General features: G+C 31.8%; 1 protein-coding gene across 2 annotated transcripts; it reads right to left on the reverse strand.

Annotated features, from left to right (window-relative positions):
- Positions 1-263: 263 nt before the first annotated feature.
- LOC124944873 (vacuolar cation/proton exchanger 3-like) lies at positions 264-9440 on the reverse strand. 2 transcript variants are annotated; one of them, XM_047485221.1, is made up of 12 exons: positions 9141-9440; positions 7960-8341; positions 7497-7564; positions 7056-7084; positions 6777-6973; positions 6413-6637; positions 5060-5194; positions 3709-3825; positions 3585-3638; positions 3259-3375; positions 706-799; positions 264-629 (listed from the first exon to the last, which is right to left on the reverse strand). In XM_047485221.1, exons 2-12 carry the CDS (start codon positions 8227-8229, stop codon positions 619-621), a joined length of 1317 nt encoding a protein of 438 aa, XP_047341177.1. In that variant the 5' UTR covers positions 8230-8341; positions 9141-9440; the 3' UTR covers positions 264-618. The 2 variants fall into 2 exon arrangements, with proteins under 2 accessions (XP_047341177.1, XP_047341176.1); XM_047485220.1 differs by having other exon boundaries at positions 7497-7567.
- Positions 9441-10321: the final 881 nt, after the last annotated feature.

Raw genomic sequence — 10321 nt, forward strand, 5'->3', positions numbered from 1 at the left:
TTTTTTATTTTTTAATTAAAATAAATGCACCGAAAATCATTTTCTTTGAAAGCCATATATCTTATCAAACTGGTGTTATACTTAAAAAGGAAAAACCTTCCACAAACAAGCTCTTAGTAGCTTATATCAACTTTATTAATACAAAATTTAATATTTAAAATAATAATAATACAGTATAAATGTACATTAAATCTTGCACTAAAGACTTTGTTTGATTTAATCAAAATAAATCACTTCTCCAAGTATATAAAAATGACATAAAAACTAAGAACACACATATCCTTCACTTAACATTACTCATTACCATCCTTAAAACAAAAAGGTTATGTAAGAACAGTCAATTCAAAGAATATACGATCATGTGAACAAATGTAGATTACACCCTTCCCCTCTTTCTTTTCTTTTTTTTCTCTTTAGGATAAGAGGATTGATTGATTGATTAGTTGCTTATACACAAGCCATGATATGAGCACATTCTTATATAGATCTATGTATTAAAAATGAAAATCACAAGAAACGCGGAAATTTCAGGTAGGGGAAATTCGTCTTACTATTACTACTACCTCCTCTCGTACTTTCATGGCCATAAACTGAATGCAATCTCCATATGTAAACATTTTAAGCATCATCTGCAATAAGAAAGACATAATTAGAGGGAAATTTAAACAACGAGTTAATGACCCGACCCGTTTACTCTGAACTTACCATCCGTAGTATCAACATGTACAAAGAAACTTGCAGCAACAATGAGATAGCTTAAAATAAGCATTAACCCTTTGAAATAATTTGATGTCCCATCCTGTTCAAGCAAACAGTAATACTCTCTATTAGGGTGGTGATGGAAAGCTATGAATTTGTAATTAAATAAACTATGTAAAATAGTAAAATAATGAGATTGTTTGCCTATAATTACCTAATAGGGTAAGTTTTTTTTACTTAAGTTGTGGTGGAATTAATTTGCTTAATATACTTATGGATTCTCACATGAGAGAATGGTTTGTGGGTCCAAGGTGTTGGCAATACCAAAAAACATGAACATTCACTAAGACTTAATGCCTTGTTTGAAAACACTTTCTCGGGGATGTTGATTTAGATGAGAAGATGTTTTCTAATATAACTTAATTATATAATATATTTGTATACGTTTTTTCGTCTAAACCCATCTCCTGTTCCAAAATATATTTTTTTCTGACCAGAGTTTTTGTCCTGGAGTTAACTTAACACAACCCATCACAACATGGTCTCCCACTTAAATCGGAATGTTCTTAGTGGGAGTTAAAGAAATTGATATTTTAAGGTGAGTTCAAACATATCAAAAGTATGCTTGAGAGCAAATAAGGGTAAGGAAATTCAATCCTAACAATTAAGGATGTCTTTCTAAAGTAACTATAGTCTTTAATATTTTACTCAAAAAAATCTTTCCTTGTCAACCAAATACCCCATTCATAACAAAAATCGCTCAACTCCAAAACTTTTGTTTCATTTGGTAACACTTAATATTTTTTGTTTTTGTATCCAATTCCGTATGAGAAACAACCAATAAATGTATCAATGTCTTTAATTTCCAAACATAAACTCATCCAAATACATTATTTTGTATACAAGTGTTTCCAAAAGGGGTTGTCTTTGGGGTGATGACAAACCCCTTATGAAGAAGCTCAAGGCCACCAACCAACAATACATTCTCCAATAACATACCATTGTCAACTATTTTTCCAACAATGTAGAATCAAGAAAATCTTAAAAAACATGCATAATTAGAGAAACCCCAGTTAAGGAATTGGGTGAAAACACCTATCAAGATTTGTCTATTATTCAAATCGGAATTTAAAGTTCATATACATTTAAAATCAGATAAAATTTAAAAGTGTTCAAATCAAGTAATTTATCATTAAAAAAATAAGACAAGAAAAGTGTTAACTTCGCTGTTCTTTAATTTTTCTTACGAAAATATGAAAGGTTTAAATTCAAATTGAGACCTCAAATTTATATCGATATTCAAATTCAGACCTCAAGTTCAAAAAGAATTTTCTAATGAAACTTAAGAATTTTCAGTACTTCCAGAAATTGTCTTATTTCTAGTACAAGTGAACTTGAAGTTCAAATTTAAATATTTCTATAAACCTTTATGCCTTGAGACAATTTCTTAACCACTATATCAGTTTGGCGTTTAAGGATCAGGAGTCACCATTGATTTTAACCTAATCCGATTATATCAGCAAACTTTAAAGATCAATATGAAAATACATTTTTATAGTTTAGGATAATTTATTGTGCAACTTAAAATTTAAGTGGCAATTGGTATATACTACACATCCTGATTTGGTATTTCAACCTAATGAAATAACAAAATATATAAATTGTTACTATAATGACTAAAACATAAAATTATACACTGCTTTTTCCTTCCAAATTCATAAGTAAAATTATATGAATTTTCATAGGTTATGTGATTATCTCATTTATGGTATGTTTTCATGAGTTATTAAAAACTAAGTCAATATTTAATGTTTTGTAAAGAGTTACAATTATATATTTATTATTTTGCATTACTTGAAAATTATATAATTAAATTCTTGTATAATGTCATGAGTAGATAGAAAGGTTGTACAAAAAGATGTATGGACTAGCATGTAGAGGATTATATCCTTAGTTAAGATATTACACCTAGTCCTATATAAGAGAATGGAACCCTAGGTTATAGGTAAGAATGATGTAGAAGAAGAGTCTATATCCTCTCCCTGTTTCTCGATATTATCTCCTATCTATAATCTCTATTCAATATCTAACATGTTACATATAATTATTGAAAATAAGAATACGAACAAGTAAAGAAAGATTAAATCCTGCATGCCTTTGAGTTCACCAGAACTCAGAAGATATGCAACGGTCTCATTCTTTTTAAACCAAAACTTAAAAATGGGGAAGTAGTTTGGAAGTAGATTCAAGAATGTGCAATTACTCCAAATGAAATTTGGCACAAAGTTGATAATTCTACAAAAGGTTTGGTATCGACATTTCAAAAATGTTGTTTAACTAGCTTTTTTGCATGACTTTAGTTTTTAGTGTAACTAGCTAGTACTAGTTTATATTTATTTATTCATAACATTTTTTTTCCTTAATTAATAAAAGATTCTTCTAGAAGGTTTGTTTAGCTCAGTGGTAGAGAGCAAAACTCATGGCCACAAGGTCGTGAGTTCGAGCCTTAATGACCATTTTTAAAAACATAAAAGGTTAGGAATTTGAATAAACACTGACCTGTAGCAAAAACGACACGACTAGCACCGTTATAAACAGCGAGGCTGTCTCAAAAAGTTGAAAATTCAAGTCCATTGGCTTCCCCATGCACCAACCAACAACAACGCAAAAGGGAATCTGCATTATAATAAAAATGAAGTATTAAGCCATCATTAAACCAAAATTTTAAGCAGCTAGTCAAGTTTTCTTTGCAAGTAATAACCCAATACAGTATGTTGCATATTTCTGTATTTGAATAAAGAAAACAGAAATGATATGAGATAAAAAGATCCAAAATTAGAAAAATAAGTTCTCAAGCATTGTATTTTAAGAAAAATAATACTTACAACAAACATAGATATCTGTGTGGATGATCCAATTGCCACTCCTAGGGTGATGTCCTGTTGAGAATAAATGAATAAATTAGTTGAACAACTGAGAAGGGGAATTCACATCATGTCGGGTACTTACAAGCTTGTCCTTAACGGCAAACATAATGGCACTTGCATGTTCTGCGGCATTCCCTACTATTGGAAGTATGATGACACTTATAAAGGATAAAGGCAAGTTCCATGAGTCTGATGCTCCCTAAACAAGACAAAGCATAAAAGTGAAGAAATCAACACATACATCTATGTGAATCCTGCAATTATGAATTATTTATCTGCACAACTATTGTGAAGATAAAAAAGAGAAGGAAACAGCAACAGAAAGGTCCAAAGGTCATAAATCTTTTACCCTTCTTTAATTGTATCTCTTAATAATGTACTTAAATGCCTTATATTGTTCATTTTTTTAGACCACGCTTTATTCATGGAGAAGGCAAGCACAACATCCCACCGCCATGACCCCGACTTTAATCAAGGTGCTTTCAGTGAGAATCAAACATAAGACCTCAGCCTCAAAGTTCAAGACTCTTACCGCTTTTGATACCCTAGGAGTTGACTTAGTTGGGGCTTCTATAAAGGTTGCTAGGGTATTGACCTAGTTGGGGATTCTATAAAGGTGCAACCGAGATGAACATTGGAGGCCAAAACATTGTTTTCTTGTGAGTTGTGTGTGAGCTTTAGTTGTGAGAGAATCATTGTAATACTCCTACATTCATGATAAGTTCTTAATTAAAATAGGTCGCGAGTTTTATTTAAATTAAAAGATACCGTTTAAACACAACAACAAAGCATTGAATACCGGACCCATTCAAGATACTTATTAAAGAATAGAGAACTAGATCCCATTTGGGTTCCTACTATAACATTCTTGATAAGTAAAAGTTAAAAGTCTCATGTGCTTCAAAGTGGATGTAGACATTATTGGGAGAACCACTATAAATATTGTGTTTGTGTTCTTTAGTTCCAATTCCATAGTTCTTTGGTGTTTTCTTGACTTGAATTAGAAGATACTCATCTCCTATTATTATCCTAACACTATTATAACAACAGGATCATAAAAAATGACTCTACTGGAAAAATTCACAAGATTCATCAGCAAAGAAAACAGACACTACATATTCATCCTATATTAAGATTTCTCGTCACAATTGAGAATTTGATGCTAGGTAGTGATAGGCTCGAAGTATATTGTGTGGATTTCATTCTATTATTATCTGATGAGATAAACAAATAAATTTAACTTTGGTGAACACTATGCTCAGTTTTTCCATTTATACATTGAAAGACATTATTCAAATCATTGAAAAATCCTTTTACGCTTCTTCTGATGGTGTTTTATTTCAAAAGAAAAAGGAAACTAGTGTTCATTGGTCTAGGAAACATTGAATCCAAAATGTATTCTTTAGTTGCAACTTACAATAAATAGGACATACCTGTATAGCATCAACTAGATACCCGGACAGCAAAGATATCCACAAAGTCAATATTCCAAGCCACACCATTGATTCTAATTGAGTAATCTCAGGAACTTCTTCCTCTTCAGAACTTTCCACATTAGAGTTTCTTTCCTACAATAGGAATCAAAAGAAGAAGAAAAGTCAATAGGAATTGTTGCATTCTTCTAGTAATTTCATGATTAGTATATGGGATTTCCTTAGGCAATCTACCCAAAGAAGAGATGCTTCATTATTATACTCATGAGATGTCTCTTGAAAAAGGTTATAGTGTTAAAATAACAGAGGCTCCATAAACAGAATGAGGAGTGTATATTTTTTGGGTTATATAACAGAAAAGTTAAATGACAATAGATTTTTCTTTCAGATATTAAATTCTCATTTATCCTCATCTGCTAATTCAAATTCAAGGAATAATGAGTAAAATATGTTAATTAATGAATTTCCATGTCACTTCCTCCGTCCCGTTTTATGAGAACCTTACCCTCAAATAAATGTGCTAATTAGTAAGATCACTTAGGTTCAATCATATTTTAAGATACAAACCCCAAACAACTGTCTTATATACTTCTTACCCTTTTAAATAAATAAAAGACACTTTCATGAATCCCAATACCAATTAACATCTTTAATCTTTTCAAGGGTATTTTGGTCAAAATATCTACCTCACCTTAAATCTCACCACATATAAGACTCCCATAAAATAGGAAGAGTATATATTTTGGAGTTGCATCAAGGAAAACTTGAAAGGAAATAGTATCTTTCACATGCCGACCCATTGACCTGGAATGCGTTTTCCATTCCAGTGATTGTGCTTGTAAAACTAGAAAGATAATGTAACACACAGTGCAGACAAAATCTATGTCATGTAAATGACAGCTAGTTTGATGATTATTTGGAATTATTTCCAAATAAACCACAATCCCATTAAACATGACTTCATCGATCCCATCATTCAAATCATCAACTACCCCCAACTTTATTCTTTATAACGTTTTAATATATTAAATACCGAGGATATTTTGGTCATTTTACTAAAACAATCCAATAGCTTGTTTGTTGTAGGATTATTTGGAAATAAACTGGTATATTTGAGGGGAAAAACTTGTTTGATGTAAAAAGTGGTAAAACGACCAAAATATCTTTAATATTGAATATTAAAATGTTATAGAGAATAAAGTAAGGGTAATTCGATATTGTGGTTGATGAGATGGTGGTATATTTGGAAATAGTCCCATATCAAACAAGCTAAAAAAGAGATTATTTCCATATAACAAACAAGCTCTAAGACTTTTTATACCCAAGACATCAACAAATGCTCAACAAGCTCACCTCTTCTGTGGGGACCTCATCAGCAAGATGATGAGTGTTTTGACTCCTAAGCTGAAAGAATAGGTAGCTAGCATATGCCACCAACATAATGCAACTACTAAACCTAGAAAGATATAACTCGGACTCCCCTGTATGCAACTCCGTGTGTGTGAAATGAAGTACAGCTGGAAACAATATACACATAACTGCCATCAGCAACAACCCAGAGTTCACAGCAGCAGCTGCCTGGATTAAAAAAGTTGTAAAAGACATCAGTTTCATGTGCTAGTGGATGTATAATATAAACCTTTTCCCTAGGAGACACCAATTAGTGTTAGTTGTTTCAGGGTAAAATCTATATACACGAATCAGAACCATTGATAACCTTATTGAAACGCTGAACTTTGTCGCGATTTGTGAGCCCACCAGATAGGAAGGCGCATCCAAGCACTAATAACATATTAGACAAGATAGATCCCAGTAAAGATTGTTTCACAACCCTGGTCATCCCTTTCCTCAATGCATATATTGATATTATCATTTCCGTTGCGTTGCCAAATGTAGCATTTAGAAGGCCTCCAACTACACGTTAAACCAATAGGTTATGTATAATACAAATCATTCTCATAGAAGGAAATAAAAAACAAAAGAGTAGAGAGCTTACGAGTGGGCCCTGTAAAAAACGTTAGTTGCCTGCAACAAGTGGTACCATATCAGTGTTTTAAAAGAACATAATGATCTTATTTGGAAACTAGTATTGTAAAAGTTAAAATGGAAAGTAATTATTTTCATTTGGTATAAGATTTTTTCGGATCATTATCAAAATATTGTTTGGATCATGATCTATAGTGTGATTTTTGTTGCTTTCTTTGGTATAAAAATTATTTTAAGATCATGATTCAAATTGTGGTATAATCTTTTGCCAGAATTTTTCACAATCATGATCAGATTAGTATTTGGATCATTATTTTTAGAACATTGTGACTTTTCACAAACAAAACAGATGTAAAATTTTCAGATCATAGTCAATGTGAAAAAAAAATTATAACAAAACAGCCATATTTACTAACAAAAAGTGTAACATGTTTGTGATAGAAAAACTGACTCAGTTGCGTAACCCAGGCGTTCTGCCAAAGGTGTGATGCCTAATAAGCTGAAGAAGAAGACCCATCCCTGCTATACAAATCAAGAATAACAAAGAGTTAAATCCCTGAGCAAAGCTTTGTGGCTTGCTTATTATGAAGAGTATACACTATTTGTGGCGTATAAACTTTCAAAATAATCAGTTGACAATGCACTTCCTAATTGTATTAATGTGTCTTCTGGTTAGGCGTTTTACTCTTGTTTATCCTGTTTATCTTATGTCCAAAAAGTATAAATGAATTCCAAAAACAGGTAAGAATATTGAACTAAAAGGCTGAGGCCTCAGGTTTGATCATAAATGCATCTTCATTGAAGTGGGAGCTCATTACAGTGACATGTTGTGTTAGCCTCCATCCTCCAAGGAAAAAGCTTGGTCTCAAGAACGAAAAAAATAAAAGACAAAGGTGAATGCAAAAAATGCTTACATGTTTTCCAGTAAGATAGTGCATCAATATTGCCAGAGGTCCAAAAGGAAGTAGCACATTAATCTTTGCTTTGATTAGGACAATGTAGATACTCATGAGAGGTCCATTCCTTATCTGTTTAATAAACTTCCAAGTGAACTTTGCATGTGGCACAACACGAGATGCTTCAAAATCAAAAGATCGTGGTTTGTTTGAAGCTTGTGATGAGCTAAAAGGTACCTCCTCATCAGAATCAAGGTCTATTGTGTCGTCCATATGTCCCATATGCATAGGGTAACAACCTCAAAAATTGAACCAAGTTATAAGTTATACAAGCTCAAACAGAGTATATTTACAATTCTCTATAGGAGCTACACAACTCCATGACACACAGTATAGCACCCTGCAATAAAAACAAGTATTTATAGCAGTCAGTCAACTCTTTAAAATCATCTTAACGCAAGTATATATTTACAAAACGACAAAAGTCTTACAACTTTAGAACCCAAAAAATACATCATTGTTCCTTTTGGTAATCTACAGAGCTTAAAAACTTCCATAATATAGGTCAATCCTAGTCAATTGTGCTACAAAACATTCATAAAGTGTAGTCAAGCGAAGTCGCTTCCCATGACCAGAATTTGATTAAAGTTCAATAAACATCATACAGTTAAATATTAATCTTCTAACCAAGAATTAGGCCTTCAACCAGCATAAGAAGTCTTCGTCTGGAAACAGAGTGCTCATTGGAATCATCTAAGCGAGAAAACAACATATCTAGGTAGTCATCTAGCAATACTACTTCTTAAGCACAGCATCCAGATAGAACGGTTCACTTTCCACATCATCACCAACCAGAAACGCAATATATTTGAATCAATAGACAAGATTCCTTTACTCAGCATCTAGTGAGCAGTATAATCCAAAACGTAAAACCTCAGCGCGAATGAATTAAATAATCATAGTCTAAGCCACATCAATGAATATTACTCATTATAAGACCTGATTGATGTACCTAAAACTAGTTGCTACGAAGTTCGAATCAATAGATTGTCTGTGAGTTACTCATTCAATCCGAAGCCATAGACAAGATTCCTTTACTCAGCGAATGAAATAAATAATCATAGAAGAAGTTATATCAAAACTAAGTCACCGCATCCATGAATAGTACTCATTATGATACAAAGTAAGATCAGATGTACCTCAAACTAGTTGTTTCGAAGTTCGATCTGAGATAATACTCTGTTGTAACTGATCCGCCGGATTAATCCTGTGCATCAGCAGCAGCAGCAGCAGAAGTTGAACTGTTTGAAAGTACAAATGAGGAAGAAAACAAAGCTATTGTGTTGCTGTTTTCGCCATGAAGAGAATCCAAAGAAGAAGATCAAAGAGAGAGAAGGATAGATCGTGTTCACTGTAATTGACGGTGAGGAGAGAGAAGGTTGACGGAGGAGAGACGGCAGATTGAAGAAATGTAAGAAGGAACCGGGAAGTATCGCCTTTGATTTTATTTCTTTTTAATTATAGAAAAAATCAACTAAATATGTTGTAATAAAACTCTTAATTAGTAAATATTAATTAATACCAGTAGAGAGAGGCTAGAGAGAAGAATATATGTGGTGCTGCAGGAGTGAGATGCCACAACTGGTATTGGGTCCCACATCTATTGAAATTAAACTGTATAATAATATCTTCATCTCTTCTAATCTTAATTAAATTATACCAAATTATTAATATTTTATTCTTACATTTAAACGCAATTTTCTCTTTATATATCAACCTTACTCATCATTATTATATCAGTAGAAAGTTAATACGACTTCATAGTTATGATTTTCAATCTCATAAATAGTGTTATTTGACTTGAATTACCTTAAGAAGTTTTTAATAAAATTTGAATTTGAGACATTTAATCACTTAAGATTTATGTCCTTAAACTATCATAGATGATTAAAATTGATTTAAATAATAAAAAAATTTATTATAATTTATATATATATATAATATGATGTTTAATTTTTAAAGTGTTCGAATTGTCGGGTCGAGAGCTGTAGTTAATTTGGATATATATGTGAGAGTAAATGGATACTTGGGTCAGATTGTGGGTTGATCCGTCCATAAATTTAAAACGGTTAAAAATAAAAGTAAAAATATTATATATATGTTTCGAGCTTGCAATCTAACAAAGCAAGTACAACCCTTTAACTAAGTGGGATTGGAATATGGTTTGCCGAGGGATAATAGGCCGATATCAATTAAAAACGGTTAAAAAAATATTGATCAAAGTGTAAAATTACAAAATTAAATATTAAAAAATATGAATAAAATATTTGATTGACCAAAGTGTAAAGTTATAAAGTTAAATATTAAAAATATGAATCAA

This window comes from Impatiens glandulifera, chromosome 7 (assembly GCF_907164915.1).
Source record: "Impatiens glandulifera chromosome 7, dImpGla2.1, whole genome shotgun sequence".
Lineage (NCBI taxonomy): Eukaryota > Viridiplantae > Streptophyta > Magnoliopsida > Ericales > Balsaminaceae > Impatiens > Impatiens glandulifera.

What these genes read in the sequence shown, in the direction of transcription:
- LOC124944873 (XM_047485220.1), bottom strand. Translation starts at nt 8,229, where the DNA reads ATGCATATGGGACATATGGACGACACAATAGACCTTGATTCTGATGAG. An exon ending in ACTATCTTACTGGAAAACAT is followed by an intron (nt 7,568 to 7,959) that starts GTAAGCATTTTT and finishes TGATTTGTATAG; the next exon opens with CAGGGATGGGTCTTCTTCTT. An exon ending in CGCCTGGGTTACGCAACTGA is followed by an intron (nt 7,085 to 7,496) that starts GTCAGTTTTTCT and finishes CACTTGTTGCAG; the next exon opens with GCAACTAACGTTTTTTACAG.